The sequence below is a fragment of the Bombus pyrosoma genome, linkage group LG1, assembly GCF_014825855.1.
Source record: "Bombus pyrosoma isolate SC7728 linkage group LG1, ASM1482585v1, whole genome shotgun sequence".
Lineage (NCBI taxonomy): Eukaryota > Metazoa > Arthropoda > Insecta > Hymenoptera > Apidae > Bombus > Bombus pyrosoma.
This window is the reverse complement of record NC_057770.1, coordinates 8157377-8178897: the sequence shown is the minus strand read 5'-3', so window position 1 is coordinate 8178897 and position 21521 is coordinate 8157377. Positions and strand designations below refer to the sequence as shown.

At 39.2% G+C, this 21521-nt stretch overlaps 1 protein-coding gene across 14 annotated transcripts in view; it reads right to left on the bottom strand.

Moving 5' to 3' along the window:
• LOC122571105 (nucleolysin TIAR) overlaps positions 1-21521 on the bottom strand; it is a 582639-nt gene that overhangs the window by 150918 nt on the left and 410200 nt on the right. The window contains exon 1 of one of the 14 annotated variants that reach the window (XM_043734523.1): positions 15226-15621. The exons of the other annotated variants lie outside the window; for them this stretch is intronic. Within the exon in view, the coding sequence (XP_043590458.1) occupies positions 15226-15322 (97 nt within the window). The 5' untranslated portion in view covers positions 15323-15621. Of the gene's footprint in view, positions 1-15225; positions 15622-21521 lie in introns of those variants that run through there. 14 annotated transcript variants of the gene reach the window in all.

Sequence of the window (21521 nt, the reverse complement as noted above, 5' to 3'; positions counted from 1 at the left end):
GTCACTGACAACATCCAATAATGGCTCAAGATCAATTTTAACAAACTATGACAATATTTATGTTATAATATGTTTTATAAGTTCGATGTATCTCTCTCCGTTTTATTTTCCAATATAATTAAGTTCAATTAGCATATCAATTACGAACGTTGTAAAGACATGAAAATAACGCATTACAAATATAACAACAATCGTAATAATAATTACATTTTTTTTTATTATCCCTTGACGTAGCGATCATTAGCGGCAAGTGTCAAGTATTAATGCAGTTAGCAAATATCACCGCGATTATCAATATTTGGTTTTCCCCTATTTAGTAGCGTTTGTATAGAATCAGTTTAATGGAATAGCTCTAAATGCATTTAAATCTACATTTGACTAATGCCAGTTTCGAACTACGTACATATACATATAGTTTCAGCGCGTAATCCGTACGCACGCAGCACGAGTAATCTGCGAATTTCCATTACGAGTATCCAATTTTAGCTATAAATTTCCGTAAGCACGATATAGTGCATTGCCAGAAATGATCGATCGCCAATTTAGTTAAACACGTATAATTGAGAAGACGGAGAGCAATAAATGTAAATTATAGAATACGTTATCGTTGTATTTTCACCTCGAAACGCGTTAAATCGTGAAATCCAGCTTTCTGTATTATTTTCATCTTCCTATTTGCATACGTTCTCATCGTGAATAAATTAAAACGATGACGTTTCCAACGATTCTAATCGATTTTGATCAATGCGCTGCCGCGTTATAATAAGATCGCTATAAATCATAAAGTTCCTTCGAACAATAGAGTTGTTCGATCAATCAGTGATACGATTTGCGTAGGCGTCGACATTTGTTCCCTCTGCAACGGCGCATTCATACGTTGAAGCGATTTAATTAAGTAGTTCAGTAATGTCACACGTTAGTTAATGCCTAGTTCGAACTCCATTGCAGTCAGTGTACAACACGTATGCACAATACCATCCGATACAAATTGCTACTGATACTAGTAAATTTTGTTTGCACATTTCCTGAAACGCATTATCGATCACTAACAATTCCTTTCCTATTGCTACGATTGTTCTACATTCCCGCGGTTATAGTTGCTCTGTTTGTATATATTGATATAGCATTTCAATTAGAGAACAATGGTAAATAACGATAAATCTTAAATTATAGAGTCGATGGTGAAAAATATGCAAATACTGCTAGACAGAAAAAATAATAGATGATAATTGTGTGCTCGTTAGTTATGTGAACTAATCGTTTGTAATAATAATAATATCGAACTAGAATTTTTACAGCAATACTGGTGATTTTTATACAACTGTATAAGTAAAACTGTACAGATGGACAAATTGAAATACAAAGGATTGCGACGTAATAACAAGTACGTAAATCTTTCTTTGCATACGTATGTACAATAGTAGCTTCCTATCGCTATATTAATTAACAGTCGTCAATCCCTTTCACAGAACAAACCAGAAATTTCGACGTAATGTAAAAACACAAGACAATGTGCGATTTATTACTCGTGAAATTTGTTAATATTAATTCAACGATGTTGGAAGATCCAACTATCCCAACATTCATGGCCAGCAGTGTATCTAAAAGAACGCACTAAGTACACGACAGGAACGCAAACGTATCTTTATAATATTAATTCAACGGTGTAGGAAGATCCAACTATCCCAACATTCATGGCCAGCAGTGTATCTAAAAGAACGCACTAAGTACACGAGAGGAACGTAAACGTATCTTAGCCTGGAATCAGCTTAATTAAACGGTCTGTGCAGGACGCGCGTCTGAAGTACGTATTCGTAAGGACCAGTACACGTATGAGACCAGTGTATACACACCTATCGTGTATCCATCAGCGTGCGTGGTGGCGCAATGCCAAATTGATGCTGTTTGCCGTCGCTCTAAGCCTCAATCTGCCCGGTTGTACCGGGACGATCCTAACACGCGCGTGCTAAGCTCGTCGCATTATGGATACGCTCCATCTATCGACGTAGCTGACTGCGAGCAGCTAGTAAAGCGTTAGCTGTCGCGAGGGGTGCTACTGGGCGCAGGGGTCAGGAGGTTAGAGGTGAAATAGCAGGGCACAATGGCATCGTTGACGAGTGACAAACCGATAGAATGGCTCGTCGCTACGAGCAAAACTTTCCGGAAAAGGCGATTAACCACGGTACATATTTACGTCGAGGCCGTAATGGAGAAAGTTTGACTGTGAATGACTGGCTTCGCGATTATGCTCCGCGAAGATATCCGGATGACAAGATATTAATTTTGAGTCGTTTCGCGCGTCAAATACGCGTCAGCCTGGTCTCATCGTTTCTTGCTTTTATTGCACGGCTGCCAGGATACGTGTTCCCCGGGAATCAGCCGGTTTAATGCAATTCGGTGGATGCTATAATCTTCTGCGAGAGAAATGAACGTGGCTTTTTCTTCGGCCGAACTGTTTCTCGAGAAAATATCGTACGGAAGGTTAAGCGGGAAGATCTGTTAGACTTCAGAAGGATTATTCGTCCATTGTGTCCTTCAATCTATCTTAGAACCAAGGAATTTCTTTATTCGAGAAAGTTGAAATAATTGTAATTACGGAGATGTTAAATATCAAATTCGTATGTATATCGTACACGCAAGAACGATAGAACTTATATTAAGTTGAGAACGTTTAGTAGAGCGATAGAGCTGCGCATGAAAGATACGTGTTTTAGAGTCCAGAATGTTAAAGTTAGAGAGATAGAGTTGGAATGCGAACAAAAGATACGTGACGAGAGTTTGGATGAATGTGTTTGAATATCTTTTAGAAATGTCTTCGAGCGATAAAAATTAAAGTACAGAGATGAGTGCAAGAATAAATGATTGTTAATTTAATCTCTTAGGATGAAAGTTAAGAGTCAAAGTTCAAAGTTAGCTGACAATTGAACATATAGAATCGATATACTCTTAGAGTAAAAATTTCCATTAAATATAATTTTCACTGTCTCATTGTATCGTCATATCACGAGTGAACACCTGTCCACGTATTCAACTAAAGCGATCTTTTTAAAAGTTAAACGATTACAAACTGAAACAACGTTAATACAACTGCAATGGATTTCTATAATTCAGTTAGCTAAAAGAATAGTCAGAGAATCAAGTGCCTTCGTGTTGCGAGCCAATATAAAGTAAACCAATATAAATCTCATTGCGCCCGTAGGATCTTTAGGTCCGACCAGTGAAAGGATTAAACGTTTGATATATCGCTCAAATTCTAATCTGCGTTGAAAACCTACTTTATCCGCTAAAGCAATAGTATTCTTCGGTGAAGTTGTTACGCGAACGCTTTTTCGAGCGATTAAACATGGATTCTTATTTATCATTGGAACGGTTGCTGGCCGCGCTCCAAGAAGCTGTCCGGCCTAATAAGTTAACAACGTCAACACACCTATATGTGTAAAGTATTAACTTTAGCTTGATCCATTACTCGAGCGAAATCTCGTCGATTACACAGCAAATGTTTGCGAGTGGCCGAACCGATGTCGAGTATCGACCACTGCGTGACCACTCTTGGGTAGAGTTTAAGCGATGGTAGGCGGAAGGCTGTCAGTTGGAGGAGTTCGGGGGAAGTGATAGAGGAGGCAGGAAAGGGAAATGCTCTTTTTACGATGATCGAAAAGAGGATCGCGATTACAGGGTTCAGCGAGTGTCACGTCGCAGTTGGCTTTTTGCGCCGCAAGCACTTTCTCGTGATATGAATATCGTTTAGCAGAAGCTCGCCCGATCGAATTGTAATACCGATCGTATTTGCTGATTCGCGAGAGTGTCTGTTAACATGAACACTCGGATGCAAAGTTTCTAGGAAATTATGTAAATTTACCTCTTTCCTAGCGTTTTACCAGACAGTTACATCTTTCTGTTTTTAACATGCACGTATAACTTGTAAGAAATTGTTATTCCTAACCATTTTATATGTATATGTAACGTTATACGTGTATTGCCTCATAAGTTATTAATTAATCGAACGATAAATGTATCTTTTTCCTGTAAAATTGGTTTTAAATTTTAGTACATTAAGTCGGCATTATAAAATCGTCCGATAAAATGTGTTCTTATTATTATTAATAATTAATAAAAGATAACGTTTCTCACGGGCTGAAAAGAAGATTAAAATCCTGACAAGGGTTTGTCATCGCGATTACGATTTGTCAAATATTTGTGAATTTCGAGTGCGACTTTTCACGTGTTCGTGGATTTCAATGGCGAACAATTATTATAAGTAGCCCAAAACGTTGCGGTTCAAAATCGAAGTTTTAAAAGTAGGTTAGCTGAACGTGAAATAAACGTGGCCTATATCGATGTAATCTCCTTTCTGTCGTGTTAAATTCCTAGTCCTCTGACGATAATACAAAGATAGCGTATACCTTAACGGCAGTAAAGTTTATTACGATATATTATCTCTAAATAGTTAGGCGACACTGAAAGTTTCCATAAAATGACATTATACGATATACATGTGTAATACGTTGTAGGTCCAAATACGATGTAAAAGAACGTTGTCAAATCGATTGTGGATTGATCCAGGCGAAAGGCTCTTTTTGTATTCGGAACGTGTCGCTTTTGAGACAATGGCCGAAGCAACGGCACAGATGTAATGTCTTTTTACATAGAATTTCCCGAAAGAAAAAGAAGGACAGACCATGTATGGCTGGGAAACGTAGAAAAAGAAAGAGGAAGAGAGGGAATGGTGGGTATGTCGAATGCAACGTAGGACAGCGAGAGAAAGAGAAGTGAGAACGGTGACCGACCAGCTCCAGAGGAATACAAATTCATGTCGATGCAGCACAAAGTGGCGTCCACCACTTCTCAACCTATTCACACCCACCTACCCCCAACTATCCAACCCTCTGCCTCGCACCGTTTTCCCCATCGTCTCTTCGACACTCGTCCAGGCGTTCCTATCGATCTAGGTAGTCTAAAAACTCCTGGAAACCACCGACGACAGCTTTTGCGGGCGCCGCTTAGCGGGACGTCGTCGTGCGGATACATCGTCGTCTACAAGGCATTGGAAAGAGAGCCTTTTTGCGCGTGGACGTCGTCGAGACTTCGCTTAAATAGCGTTCAAATAGAACGGAAGGAAGATGAGACAGAAATTGCCTTTAAATACGCCCAAGTAGATACGTGCACCGGGGAACATCGTTGCGTTCGAATGTTTGTCCATTTATGGATTTTGTTCCGATTATTTGGCAATTATTTTCAGAATAGTGGAAAGTTATAATTATACGAGATAATTATCGATTCATTATTCTTTCTATGTCTCGTACGAGTAGTTTTTACAAATTCGTAATTGGTGGCTTATATAAATCGTCTTATATAAATTGTGTTTATTAAACGCAAAATTCGATCGATAAACATAATTTATCCGATAATCAGAGTCGACTATAGCGTTTGTGTATTAGATCAGGATATTCTAATACCTATGATTATGTCAATCAGAACACAATTACGATGATGTTGTATAATTATCTACTGCGATACTTATCACGATTTTCATTGGAATAAGTTAGATATCGCGATGGAGTATTTAAAGCTTAAAATGATGAAACAGCATGGATACATATATATAGTATACAGAATACTGTAGAATAAAGCGATTCAATTTTATCACTAATAGACATATCTATGTTAACAGAATGCTAAGGAGGCAAATGCTCGTCTACATTGTTCTCGATGCTGCATCATTTCTAAATTTTCTATGTCATGTCCCGAGATGATCGAAAACCAATTCGAAGTTTCCTAATTTACGACACTTCCCGGGAAGAAAATTTTACCGCGTGTTCGCGTGATTAAACGTCTGTTACGTTGATGGCCTGCTTTCAACGATAAGGACATTTACGGCTACGGTATATGGGCAGAAATATCTAACTCAGAACACTAATGTATCCTATTAGCTCGTTTCAGAAATATTAACAAAGTTGTACATTATACACAGCTATTTTATTTTATTCATCCCAACAGACACACACAAATTGCGTGCAGGCTAAACCCGAATAATTAAAAAACTAATATTCATAATTCTAAAATTATATTCATCCAAAGTACAACGCATAAATCGTTCCCACAAAATATCGAACGTTCTATTAATTATGCTTGCTTTTTATAATATCAATATTCATTCGAAATACGCTGTTGTAATGGGACATGCGATTAAACGTTTCCAGAGGCGAATTACATCAACCGTGGATTTCGCGATCAGATTTGGAATTGAATATTTCATTTAAATCCGAATCCCGCAAAGCATTTGCGTTACAGAGAAAAGTGGTTTATTTAATGTGTTCCTGAAAATCTGCTCTTTATTGTGAAAATAATTTAAAAAAAAAGGTCCTACAATATTCGCTGGCACATTACCGAAAAGCAAAAATTAATAATTTTTCACGAGCAGCAATAAAAATATTCAAAGGTATTCCGCGCAACTTGGTCTGAATTTCAATTAAAAACTCGAATGCCAATTTTGTAAATCCGTTTTGCAGATTCCCGGAAACGTTGGTGGAAGTACTAAAAACGTTACATTTAATCATTATGAACGTAATTATTCGAATATTTATCAGTGGAAATACTTTCTTAAATATACTTTCTTAAACATACTTTCTTAAATAATACAATACATTTCTCTCTCTCTCTCTCTCTCTCTCTTTCTGTCTCTTTCTGCCTAGGTAAATCTAGACATATTTTAATATTCAATTTCCTATACCTAAATATTTTGCGTTTAAATTACAACTTTGAAATCTTTTTCAAATATATAGTAACTCGCCAAAATGTCGAAGCACTCATCATAGAAGACTTTCGATATGTATCGTATAAAATATTTTGAAAATAATTAGGATCGTGACGAGATACGACTGTCACGATTGTAATGGTAAAATGTAAAAGCAATCGCGAAAATGCACACAGAAGCTGCAAGATATTCAGAGTTTTCGTTCGTTCGTGTTTTATATCGCAACTACGAAATCCACATCTGTCAATAATTGCCAAAAACATCGGCACGAGAGCATCGGCTCGCTCGAAATAACATTATATCCACGAGAGACGATTAATAGCTGGAAAAGAAGAAGAGAAACATTCGCGTTACAAATTCAATTCGCCGAAGAAATGAAGTTGTCTCCGTTATCGTCGATTCATTTCTTTCGTCATTGGTCGACAGTCGAAAGACAGGAGAAAACCGGATAGGAAGAAGAAGAACGCGGCACCATGAGGAGGACGAAGAAATACGAATAGTATGAAAAATTGATTGTCAATTGGTGATTGACGCAAGAGGCTTGAGTACCGTCGAACTGTGTGACGTTCACAAAAGGTAGGAAAGTCGAGAAGGAGTAGACGGGGAAAAAGACCCGATGGAAGTGGTTTACGTGGTGGTGGTGAGAATGGCATCCCAGGAAGGGCAGGCCAGTCGCGGCCAAGAGTGCACATTCAGCAGCTTTGCTCGATCGCCATCGGAATATAAATTTGCAACATTATCGCCTTGAGGAGACTGCTATCCCCTGTCGGCGTAAGTTCTCTGACATGCGTCGCGTACCCGAAACCAGCTCCAACAACTTCGACCACTTCAAATGGATTTTGAATTTCTCGACACCTCCATTTGCCGCGAATACCGATAACTCGATTACCAATTTATTCATCGCGATGGAATGCTATCATCTCTGCTTTATTCACCGTGTCGAAGGAAAGGCATGTTTCTCTGCTATCTCATAGCTGACGGTCGCTTTCGTACGACTACAGCCACTGCAACCAGCTTCCTAGCCAAAATCTAAGCCATCGGATTTCGTGGAATTTACAGAAATTGCTGTATATATGTACGTGATTGTTTCTCGATACCACGGATATAGAGAAGCTGAGAATTTTGTAGGCCAAATGTAGGAGCGGTGGAAAATTGGTGAGAAAGTGAGAATACAATGGCAAGCGTAAATTTAAGAAAATGACAATTGTTATACTATTCTAATCAGATTGAATTATACGCATATTCTGTGATACGTGCAATGTATTTACTAGAATAATAAATAACGTAGTTGCTTTTAAATTCCCTACACAGTGAATCAACATCAAATTACGAAGAAATAACAATTTTAAGTACATACAAGAAGAGTTTATTCTACTAAAATGTATTAAATGAACCGCTTTCTTTTTACGTTTGTCTTGCTTGAAATTAGAATTCATATACGATGATATGATAATTCTTGAAGAAATATACATACAATGATAAAATATATAGCGTCGAATATTTTAACATCAGAATATAAATATGATTGTTTAAACTAGCGACAAATCAATCAACGAAAACTCCGGCAATAAATTGTTTACACGGGAACGAATCATCGTGGAGGTTTCAACGCTCGTGACAATCTTCGATAAAACAAATCGGCATTGCTCTTCTTTTGATACCTATATGCGATCGCGTAACTCTTTCGAGGGGCGATAACAGCAGACAGAAAAGAGGAGTTTTCGCACGAGACTCGGACACTTTTCTCCCACCCCGAAAAGCCCCGATAACTGAAACGATCAGAAAAGTTTGCGTAACGGTTAAGGGGGGCGGGAGGGAGAGGGGAAACCCGGTTGGCTTACCGATAAGAGGAGGGTGAAATTGAGAACAAAGAGCGACCGGGTATTCAGAAGATGGGTACGCTGTCATGTCGAGGCAGCGGAACAAGACTGATTGCTTGCATTGATCAGCGCTAGGTACCGTAGGGTTTGTCAAACTCCCTTACCCTTAGACCCCGTGCGACGTCACCCAGCCCACCTACGCTCCCGTTACACTCCTACTTCCTGCACCGCCGCGCTCTTAAGCCGTTCTCGCTTAGCAATCCACCGTGGAAACACGCGATGCCTGCCAGAATACTGATCCGGAAACCACAATTAACTAATGGACGACCGTCCCAGGAACTTATGCGAACGCTAGTTTCCGCATCTAGACATCCCCGCAACTTCCTGGATTGAGTCGTATCTTATAAACATCCCCACTGCGCTTGACTCTAAGTTGTCATGATCTACCAAAGAACTTCTGGCTCCTGTGTCGTCAAACTTGCGTCGCGGATATCTATGGCGTACGGTATGCTGCGTTGCGGTAAATGTGACTTCGCCTAACCCCTCCCCTTCCCTCCCTGAACGGATCAATGCAATGGATTTCGCAACTGATTAAAGAGTTCCGCTTTTCTTGCCTCCCTTAATGAATTACCTCGGCGCCTGTGAACAGTGTGTGGGAACATTTTAGTAGAAGAAGCGTTAGATCGCAAACGAGATATCTTAAGCGGGAGTTGCGTGTAATTTGTGTGGCACGAGGGTTGAAGGTTGATTTACGCAGAATACGTTTTAGCTCTGTAGGGAGGGAGATTTTGAAGGAAAAAAATAGTAACTCGAAATGATAATGTTACTGTGGTAAAATTAACGTGTAGAACAGAGGTGTTACATCTTGCTGGTATTGTAATCTAGAACTTTTGTTCGTTGCTTTCTTCGCACGGTGACCGGTGCCTGATCTTTGTCAGCGAGGAACATCGAAGTACGTAATAAATTATTCAAGATTAAATTGTTCCTTCAATCCTGTCCATCTTCTCTATGATTCTCAATAAAATTCGCATCTTCTCGCAAGAAAAATAACAAGCAAAAGGAACGTTTTCGAATTTCTCTATATATTGAGATTATTTCTCAAACAAATACGATTGTAAAATTGAAAAATCGCGAGTATAAAAGCGGCAAACGAAGTATACCAAAATATACCGTTTGAAATTTCAGAACAATATCTCTATCACTGGAAGATATTAGTCCGTTCTCGAAATATCAAAGCTGTGAACCAGTTAAGAGTAATACAATTTAGAGTTTACCGTTTCGCTCGTAGACAAAGACTTGTCAAGTATTCATAAGGAAGATACGCTTGATTGACAGGTGAAAACAACTTCGCCTGCAGATCATATTTCAGTCATCAAACGTGCTTGACCACGTAGATTTATGGACGGTGGTTCTATAGTGGCTCAAGTGAGCTGTTTATAACCCTGCCAACATCTCCTATGGTTAGACTGGTCAATGCTGCTGGGGCGTATGACCTAACAATCAAATAACGGTAAAGGGATCTATAAATCTTGGTAAATTTGTGCGCGTCGGATGAAAAGAGAACACGTGTAAATGAATGATCGATCAGTCGATTTATTGATTTCAATTTTCAGTTTGCACGATAAATTTCGGCGAAGCCGTCAGTTTTCGGTAAACTATTATCCTGATAATTCTAGAAATATACAAATTTAAATCGAGAAAAATAATTTACATAAGCAAATACGCTTAAAAGCTTAATGTTGTAATACCCAGAACACAAATATTTTTCATCAACGTTCAGCATCAAAATGCTCGAATCGTGGCAACTCATCAGAAAAGAACGTTCATATCGAACAAATTAATCCGAACAATATGATATTAATTATATACTTAATCTACTGTCTTACATCCAATATTCGAATTTCACACTGGCCACGTAAAAAATACTAAGATACAAAGCGATCGATAATAAAGACGATCTCATCTTGCGTGTGACCTGTCAAAATATCGTCGAAGTTGAAAAGAAGATTCGACAAGACCAGCTGATCGATCGAACGTTATAATTACCGCTGTAGAAACGAGAAAACGATCGTTCTTTCGTTCGTCAGAGACAGAGAGCTTGGATTTTTGAGCGACACCGGCCACAGCTTTCCGGTTCTTGCGACGGAAGTGGGTAGCGGCGGAATACGGGCGCGAGGGTGGGGCAGAAGTTAAAAAAAGTTGATGAGTGATTTATAATAGGAAGAATAATGGAAAGTGGGTTGGACGGTGGATGTCGGTGAAAAGAGTGAGGGGCGCGTCGACGGCTCGTTTATTAGTGGAGCACGCTCTCTCCCTTACTTTACTACTGGCGTGGCTGGTGGGTCCACGGCCCAACAGAGTTGTAATTAATTACCAAAGTAATTATCTGATGATTTAAGAACCCACCCCACAGGTCTCGCGCGCCGAAACTGAAACGAATTACTATTACCCATATCCGAAAACTAACCACCGGCGGCAGTAAGGCGCGAGTACCAAGGAACAAGGGAAGGGCTGCTGATGGAACATATCGAGGGGGAGAAACTTTTGGCTTCGTTCGGGTAAACCACTCAAGTTTGGCAATCAAGCGGTATCGTTGTACGACGCTTTTATTGTTGCGTTACTCGCAGCATATCGATCGTTTCGTTCGATCGACCTATCGTTTCCATCGGAACTGTATCACAAATTCGCCAGGCTTTTCTTTCAGTAGTTTCGTATCGGTGGATAAAATAAATATCTTACGATATCGAATGTCATTTATGTGACGGTATTAAACGAAATTTTGCTTATGTAATAGAAAGTTTTGTTTTTAACGGTATAATGTATTCTATGATTTAGCATCGTTGATCGTTTTATATTTATATTGGACGAGATCTCTCGCGTATTAACCTTTTGCTGAATCTTTCGACGAAGTATCTCGCGCTTTAATGTAAAAGCGTAAGTGTAATTAATTATGATATATGTATTATCAATAGTTTTAGGTTCAATCGTTACTAATATTTAATGTGAGATTAAGAGTATCACTTTGTGTTATGAAACAAAAGGTAATTCACATAATGAATCTCATAAAATTCAACAATTTTTGCAATTATTGCTTCTATAATTGTACTTAGGATTAACGTAAAACTATGTTTTCTATTGAAATGTAATTTGATCATAATATCGCTCCCTTACCATAATGGGATTAATCACGACTAATTAAATATCTTAAGCCACATGTGAAAATATAATATATTAACAAAACATACTGTTGAGCACGCATACTTGCTGCAGTTAAATGCGTTCAAATTAACCTTAACTAAAATTATATTTGATTACAGTGCTAAATGGTGTTCAATTTTCACTCTGACTGAGTTGAAAATTATATAAAAGCATCTACGTTTCCAGTGTGAATACTGACTGGTTTAATATTTGTACGTATGTAAAATATTCTGTTACAGATAAAATATTAAAGCTTCGTTAACAGGTAAGCGCAAAGGATGACATAGAAATTAAACAATTTCCCTGTTCCGAATTCTTAATAAAAGCAACTCAAGATAAAATTTTTCTTTCTATAAACAACTATAACAGTAAATTCATTTCCATTTTATACAATGCATTCCTTCAAAATTAAACTTTGCAACATGTAATGTATAACTAGAACGACTATGTCATTAAGTTCAAAGAATTAGCTCCTATTTAAAAAGTAACAAAGCTTCAAATGTATGAGAAGCATATTTTTTTAAATTCCATGATCGAACGTTATACGTCCTCCAAGCCCTAATTTCGCTTTTCCAGTGTCCCAGTAGGGAAAAGCATCGCGCGTCGACTTCTCTATTATATTCATTCTTGTTAACAGTGCTACCGTAACGACATATCTGTTGAGTAACGTCGAACTAGTTATACAACCGTCCGAAGTTCGACCGTGGGATATCTATAATTGGGTAGCATGTCGTACTGTTGTATACTATTGAATACCTCTCTCCTGCCACGCTCGTGTTTCACTGATACGCACTATTATGAAGTCCACCATCGAGCCTGTGTATATGGTGTTCGAAGTACATATATCCGTGTCGATGGAACATCGATGCTTAGTTTTCTATGGGAAAAATAGTGTCCCCAAGCGTTTAAAACAATAGAGATTTATTCTGTTTTCCTAATCGTTCATTTCACTAAGCCAACTTTGATATCGTCTCCATTACTCGAATTTTATCGGATTCTCTCTTTTTCTACGATAATCCGCGCAGATTACTATTACCGGTTACCTTCAAAAGTTTGGAACATTCTTAAATTTTGACAATTATTACGACGTTAACGTTTTATTCTTCTTGGTTGGACGTAATAGAAAAATGTCTAATAAAACTTACTGATTTTTCTCGATATCGAACGAAAAGGTAGCTTTCACGTAGGATTGACATTTTATTGAATTTTATAGTTATTATTCTATAAAGGATATCGTATTTTTCATCTGAAGCCTCCATGTTAATACGTACTTCATAGTCAGAGATGGTTACGCTGAAACTTTTGAACCACGATGTTGGGTATTTTATGTAACTACATTCATTTATTGAAAGACATTTGCAAAATCTCATTTGCGTTGCCAAAACACAAAGCTTAGAATATTAATATCCGCTACGTTTGAGCGATGGTAAAGGTTCGTTAGTAAGTAGCACTTAACGTCAGGACAATCTAACGAGCCTGCGCTTATACGCGGAATATTTCACGGCATGACCGTAACATCCAAGTTATCTCGTTCGGGTACACCGTGCCGTTGATGTAAATCAGAAAATATTTTAATTGAAGACGCGGGAACGAGGTTTTTTAAATTAAGTAATTTCGAGGTGATTCAGACATTATCGATTCGTCGTAGATAAAGGGAAGGCGAGATTAACATTCGAGTCTCGAACGATACTTCGCACTAATTATTCGATAATTAAGAGCTGTTGGAAGTTTAGCTTACTAGATAGAGTGAAAACCTTCAATTTCTTTTATTTGCACCGGAATTCTTCCGTGGAATTGTATCTTCCTTTTTGGTTACTTCTCGTTAGTGTAATATCAATTGCAATAATAATATTCCTTTAATCTCGTTTCTTAGTTAATATTTTTTAACACAAAGTACGACATATAAAGTTAAGATACATCGAAAATTATTAGCAATGTACGATGTTTTGTTACCGGCTTGTTAAAAATTATTCATTGTAAACAACAAAGGTAGCTAGTTCAATGAACAAATACAATCACTTAAACAACGTTTGAAACTATGTATTACCCAGTCATCACGAGAAGAACTATATTTCCATCTGAAACAATGATAATTCAGTTACTACTCTCAATTTTCATTTCAGAGTTTTCACCTTGCAGCACGTATTTGAAAAATTAATTTTCCTACGTAGGCGTTATTTACACTGCTGTTGCCTTTGTATTTTTAACGCTCGAGAACGTAATTTTTCCATGTCAGCCAAGTAAAATTGTATTTTAATTGTTTTTAAAGCAGCTTTATGAGAAGAGAAGAATGAAGAAAAGACGGTAATAAGAAGAAACTAGAAACAGAGACAATTTATACAGAACACAAGTAGCCATTACACTCGACATAATACGGCATCGTATTAATAACTATACGACACGCTTCTATTTTGTAATCATCACTAACATCCAGACGTTACAAAACATTAAGAAAGAAAAATATCCTGATTATAATTTTCATCGTGAAACTTATTCTTACAAGTATCCACCATCTGTGATTGCAAAATTCTGAATACTTCAAACCTGCAACTTTCAGCATATAATAACCATTCTTAAAGGTACAAATATGTAAGGAAGGAAACGAATGCGTTCAAAATCCATTATAACTTTTAATTTCCGCATGAACGCTTAAACGAGCGTAACGAAGGAGACGCTATTTCCGGGGCGTCGCTTTCGGAATAGTGTTTGCGCGCTTGCCGAATAAACCCTCGGAATTTCGTTCCTGGAGAGTTTCGAATCCTTCCCATCTGTGACACCGGGAATCTCCAACCTGTACGGTTTCGCCGTTAATGAGTGAAACGAAGATCTCACCGCTTTCTGACGGTGTTCGAGGTCATTAGCGGCAAGGACGCCGGAATCAGGGTAGCTTATGTCGTTTTCCATTAATCGCCAGCTAGCCGTGGTCCATACCTAGCCGCTGCTGCACCTGCCAACCTAACCTACGAGGGTTTCTGACAAACAGCCCGACGTGAAACTTTCTACAGGATGACTGGTATAGGGCGCAACTGGCCAAAGTGCGAGAATAAAGGACCTAGAAGCATTTACGGCGAAAACGACAGTCATAAAGGGAGCATAGAACAAACGCGGACTATGAATGTGGTGAAAATAGCATAAGGAAAACTTCTTTCACCGCTACTCAATGATATTTAAAATAAATAATGCGAGTTTAATCGTTTACCCCGTTCGTTCTGGCAGTAGCTAAAAAAGAAAGTATTGGCACGGCATTGTATTTATTATAGCATACAGATTAATTATATATCAAATATAACAAATTTTGTATCATTTTGTCATATGACAGTGTTATATTAAAATTTGATAGATTTGAAAATGAAATTTACAGCTTGATAAAAGAAAATTACTTCACTGTGAAAATAAGGATTGCCAATACGTGTCAATACTTTTTGTAATCACTGTACATAATATTCTACATACCTTCTGTGCTTCCCTCAGCTCTCTTTAATTCGTCTACGTCGGCTAAAGAGACGTTATTTACAGGCTCTAAAACCTCTAAGTAGTCCAGTGCTTTCATATCGGCCCATCTCAAACGTATAGAGCAATTAAAAGACTCGATCCTTGCAATGCTTCGCACACCTTCTTTTCAACCGCGTCTCCTTTAGAACGTGCCCACTAATGCCCTAAAGGAGTATTTATATTTCTAGCCCGCAGACTAAATTTCCAGAGACGTGTCCTTTCGTGGTGGTGGGAGATTAACGCAGTCAATGTTTCCAGATTTTTCAGTCAATGGTCTCGTTTCGACCATAAATAACAGCTCCGTTACGATTCGCGCTCAATGGCGAATTAACTGTAGCTGTTTATCGTCCCCCTTTATTCTGAGTTAATCGCTAATTGGTTTCCTATTCAATGGAAAAATTTGGCGGGATATATGACACCAGAGCCACCGCAAACTGCTCTGAATCGTTCGAAGCGAAGGGAAAATAAATTTACCCACATTTGGGTTTGAAATGTTGCGAATGATTAATTTGTTTCTTTGTTCAAGCAAAGCTTAATCAAGATATTACACTCGAGGGAATAATATTGTAACATGAAACGATGCTTGCTAACTACGATTTCACACTACATTCCTATAATAGTTTCTCCGTTAACGAAATCTTTCACTAAATGAAATACATATAGGATTTGTCCATTTCTGTGTATCAAAGATACAAAAAAATATGTTAGAATCATAAATAGTGCATAAAAGCCAGTTACACGAATCAGAAATAAAATTTCCATCGCTTCGAAAATAAATAATTCACCAGAATGCCATACAGACACCAATTCATTTAAACGTCATAAAACTACAGTATCTGGATGAAAGAAAATATAATGTAAAAAAAGAACAGAAAATATGAAACAAATCCATCATATTCCTCTTTATTATCACAATACCAAAAGTAAAGCTCCATAATGTAAATGAACTAGTTAATTGCGGAATTTAGTTTTAGAAATTTCTCAGTGGGATAGGGTCGTGGAGTGCGTAAATAAATACAAGCGACCACGAGTATATTTGTCAAACGCAGTCAACTGGTTAATCGAAAAAATACTATAAACAAAGTTTATACATATTATTGCGTCAATGCTATATTGACATTCGATGAGTGAATCCTGTGGAACAGAGATGCACAATGACGATCGTATTACTCGAATCTGACATAGGCGAACGAGATGGCAGCGAGATGGAGCGATGTTTACCCGCGAAACTTTCCAGCGAATCTAGACCAAGGCCGTTTTTAGGCAGAAAAACACAAGAGTTCGAGAACTTTCGAAGCGTAAACGGGAAGCATACGCCGGCCGATGTCTAACCCTAAATCTGCGAGGATGTATAAAGCAGGAATTGTGCGTCGAAATGCCGCAGTATCCGAGCGGGGGCCATTGTCAATTAATTTGCGAACCGGTGCATCGATCGAAACGGCGCGAAAAGGGGCGCAAAAAGGAACCTATAAACATTTCAAACGATCCGCATTCCTTTTTCTTTCAGTCTCCGGAGCTCTAAAAGCACGCACAAGTGTGCTCAATCTGGCACGATGCACTGTTGCAAAGCGTGCATTCGCGGAAAAAAATGAACGGCGGCGCAAAGGAACGAATGGAAAAGAGGGCACACAGTGGGTGGCGGGCGAGGTTCGCGGTGGCGGAAGCCAGACGTAGGAGGGTGGAGGGAGGGGGGATGCAGGGGATGGACGAGGGCGAAAGAGTAGGGTAACGAGCAGAGTTCGAGGTAGACGGAAGCCTCGTTGGTATAAGGTTGGGGAGTTTGATAACGCAAAGGGGATTGCGCACGTGGGCGGCAGAAAAAGAGGGGTGGAACTGTGGTCGGGTGCAGTCTTGTATATAAAACATTCAAAAGGCTGTTTTTATTTCGGTGCGATTCAATGCATTCTATAGCGAAGACTTGCCTGCCTGGTTGCCCGGATGCCTGCCGTGCCCTCCTACCCTTCTTTCCTACCTGCTACCATCGCGTTAACCCCCTCCGCCCCCTTCTTTTGCTACAGCGGTTGCCGCGCATCCCCTGCCTTTCACCCTTCTGCCAGTCAAGACCGCTTCCTGTCTGCATTTCAAATTGATGGATTTACCAAGGAGAGACAAAGAGAACGAGCAAGAGAGAGGGAAAGAGAGTTGGGACGAAAAAAAGAAAGAAGAAAAAAGAAAAGAAAGAAAGACAGCAGAAAGAGAAAAGGCGCGTAGAAGGCAGGTAAAACGCTTACGTATGCCACCGTTAGTCTCTGCGTATGCCTCCATTTAAAGAGGTTCGTATATTTTCCACGTTTCTGCGAGTTACGCGCGCAGCCAGCTACGCGATACGATGAACGAACATTTGACGTGGTACGCTTTCGTGAATCGACGCTCAGGACCCAGTATTCCCGTGGCCCGATGAACGTGGCCGGGATGTGGATGTCCGTTTCCAGATGTCCTGACAAATATAAATGTGCATACGTTCAACGTCGATTCTATGGAGATACGGCCCACGGAAATCGCTGAGTGATATAAACCACGGAGATGTTTGAAATTCATTTTCCGTCAGATGAGTTGGCAACGAGGAGTGAAATTTCAGAGAGGAACACGCAACGTACTTACTGTATTATTACGAACTTGATGTTCCATTCCATTTTGTTAATTTCTACTCCCCTGTCTCTGTGTATCGTGGATAACCGGTAAACGAAAATTTTACAGGCTTGGCGTCGTTGAAAAATTCAACTTTTGAGTAAAAAATTTACCAGTGAAATTAAAACGTTATTTCATAATGTTCCTGCTGGTACGACCACTTAAATATTTATTCGTACGTATATTCGGGAAATCTATTTCATCGTGCATCGCTCGAGTACTTACCACGTTGTAGGAAGTTAAATTTCAAAAAACGAAAATTTGCATGTTGAATTTACCAAACGGAAATACAGCATACGAAATTTGGGAATATCACGATTGCGGAGTGTAAAATTTTTAAACAAATATCGATGTTAACTTTTCACGTAGAATAATGGAGGTTTCTTTTGTTCAGGTAAATATTCATTCAAATAAATATTAACTTTTGTATGGTAAATGATATATAATAAAGTTAAGCAAGTGAGTAATTATTAATCATACGATATTAATTTAATTTTTTCGCAATTACAATTCATACTATTTTTCTTCTATAACATCGTACGATCACAGAGCACGTACATCGCTTTATCAATTGAAAGTTGTTGCTCATTTTTATCTCATTCAATCAAAAAGCTTGAAATATCTATACAGATTAATATTCGAATTTGAAATTAAAAGTAAATTCGAAGTTTCGCTGTAACAAACGAAATAACGAAACTAAGTGTTTTCATGAAACAATACTGGAAACATCACGAGGCAAGCAAAATTATGGGCTTGAAGGTATCATTTCATTTGGATATTTTATCTCTGCCTCTAAAAGGCGCGTTTTAGAGGTAATGGGGTCAGCCAGCAGCCGACATTGCGAATCTAGGCTTAACGATAAAAAGAAAGGTTTGTCTCTTCTATCGATTTTCCACTTTGTATCCTTGTCCCCCGTCGCTTTTCCTGCGTCACCGATTTAACGTCGATGCTTTACTACGGTAATTGATTAACCATAAAATCTTCCATGTCGGGGGGCGAAATTATAATTCACCGGGCCGAGTTAAACCCTTTAACGGTGTACTACGAGCTATACTGATGTTAACGCCGATTTTGCGATCTATTGGCTTCAAGCGGTAGTCTTCGGCGTTCTCCTCTTCTCCCCTCTCCCAAATCCTGTTTTTTTCATCCACGTCTGGAATTGGGTTTGAACTTAGGAAGCTGCCGGATAACGTAAAACCGTTCGTTCAAAAGAGAACAAAGCGACTCAACCCCGGGCCGCTTTCGCGAGGGTTAATAATGGAATTATGAATCGCGTCGCGGCTAAACTTAATGCGATTTCCCTGTAAACCTCACAGTAAGCAGCACGGGCCGATCAATGCAAGCGTTATAAGACTCTGATATATTTTGTAGAGCTTTCTCGTATCGTGATTCCAGCCGCACTGATTCGCCGGCTGATTATCTGCGGATAAATTAAAAGTACTGGGTAAACATGCACCGGAAGTTAATGTTCCGGCGAGATGCAATCGTGCCACGAAACCTTTCGAGCCTCGTGAAAATTTTTATACTTTGACTTTATTACCACACACGCAGGCACACGCGCACACAATGGTCAGTAATACATTGAACATGATTTCATTAAGAAGAAGCGATTTAGGATGATATTATATACATGACGTATATTTCATATATGTGAACTTGATAATTATACCATGCTTCGTCCTGCATCCTGTAAAGAAACTGCCTAAAAAATCTTTCTTTCCTTCTTACTCCTTAGAAATTCTCCTTTTCTTTTATTATTTAGGAAATCAAGCGAAACGTTCAACGGACAGAAAATTTCTACAGTGAAGTAGTAATTTCGAATACGTGTTTTCGTCAATGTATTAACTTAGATAAAAAGAATACAAATAACTATAGTAAAGAAGTAAATTATAGTGTCAGGAATAGCAAAGTAATGTATGTACGTGAACTGAATTTTATTCATACGTGCATCAGCATTAGAGAAACCAGCGGTTACAATTAAAACGAGCTAACCGGAATAAGAAATAAGATGCTAAAAGACGAAGTCTTAAACTTCCCTTTTCATAGGCACGCATAGAAATGGCGCGAAATGGTAAGGTATAAATTCTTCAGTCGAATTCATAAAATTTAAAAATATGTCACGCACAGTTGCGTTAGTCCACGACTTGTTTTGTAAATATTTCCTTATTAACATAGTAATTGGTTGAAAAATATCATTAGATGTACTATCGATGAATATGTATGCATGCACTGTTGCATATGATAATTACGAACTTTTAGCGTTCACGCACACATACGTTTCCGTAAACTATCGTGCGCGATAAACAGCGTGCCGGCTGCGATGGCCAAGTTAAAAAAAAAGCGTCGCTCGCGCAGAAATAACGAGACACAGCGCTCCATCTCGTGAAGTTTTTATACTTTAACGAGATATTATCGAAAGAGTATACTGGAATAATTACTTTTAAACTGCTTTGCACGATTTAACTTGCAAGTAATTAATCTAGGGGGAAAAAGATGGTCATTCTATTAGAGATGGCAGGTCGACGAAAATCTATTTAAGATGTTCTATACGACAAAACGAACTACGCGAAGCAATTAGGTAGCCGGCTCTAACGAGATCCTCGAAACAGGCCCGTGAAGCGTTGTTCGGAAAAAAGGATCGCTCGCTGGCGACAGCTTACGACTCTACCACGTTCACAACGTCTCGTCAACATCCGGTTTGCAACAACGTCAACTCGAACACGAAGTACACGGAACCACATCTGAAAGTACAACAAAGATTTAATTGGAGGATTACGGTGCACTCCAGTTCGTATCCTGTCGCAAAATGCGACTTTTATCTAGGAACAATCGAGGCTGCCTCGAGAGTTCTCGGTTGGTTTTTGGATTCCTGGCTCGTCGCGTGTTTACCGGCTCGTTGTTAGACAGACGGGTTCTCAGAAAAGAGAGAAGAAATTCGATAGATGAAGTACGGCGAAGGATAGCCTTGGAGGACAGAGGTACTACGTCTATGTGATCGGCGTCCGGAGGTTAAGGTGGCCTGGTAGCTGTAGCTGCCGGCCTAAAGTATAGCTCACAATGCTCGCCAGGGCGGAGAACAGACACACCGTGGCAGTTAGAGGCACGTGAGCGGCATGCTAGATGGTCCCACATATTCTATCCAACCGAGAAACCTTCTTCCCTCGTTCTCCGTTCTCTGTTCTCCGTTTCTCGTTCCCCGATCTCTGAACCTCCTGTTCTCGTCCCACCGGGTTTCCCCGTTGCCACGCTCTCGTTTCAGGCCGCGTCGCTGCCGGGGAGTTAGTTGCTTCCGTGCCATTTTCTAACCAGACTCAATTCAACCCCTATATAACGTCCCGCTCGCTTCTCCTTATCCTACTCGCTGAGAAACCACGCACGCTGCCATCTCGAATTTACGTGTCCAGGACAAGAGAGAAGTCACGAGCACCAGCAAGCTTTAATTAAGCCGACACTGCAGGACATCCCAACTATTCTATCGAATTCAGAGACGAGCCCCTGCCCCCTCCCCTCCTCATGTATGTTCGATCGATGTGAAACGATAGAGTCTCGCTTTTCCGACAAGGCGATGCGACTTTGTTAGAGACGAGATGCCGGTTCCGCGTTCTGCGGTTCCAAGCGACTACACTTCA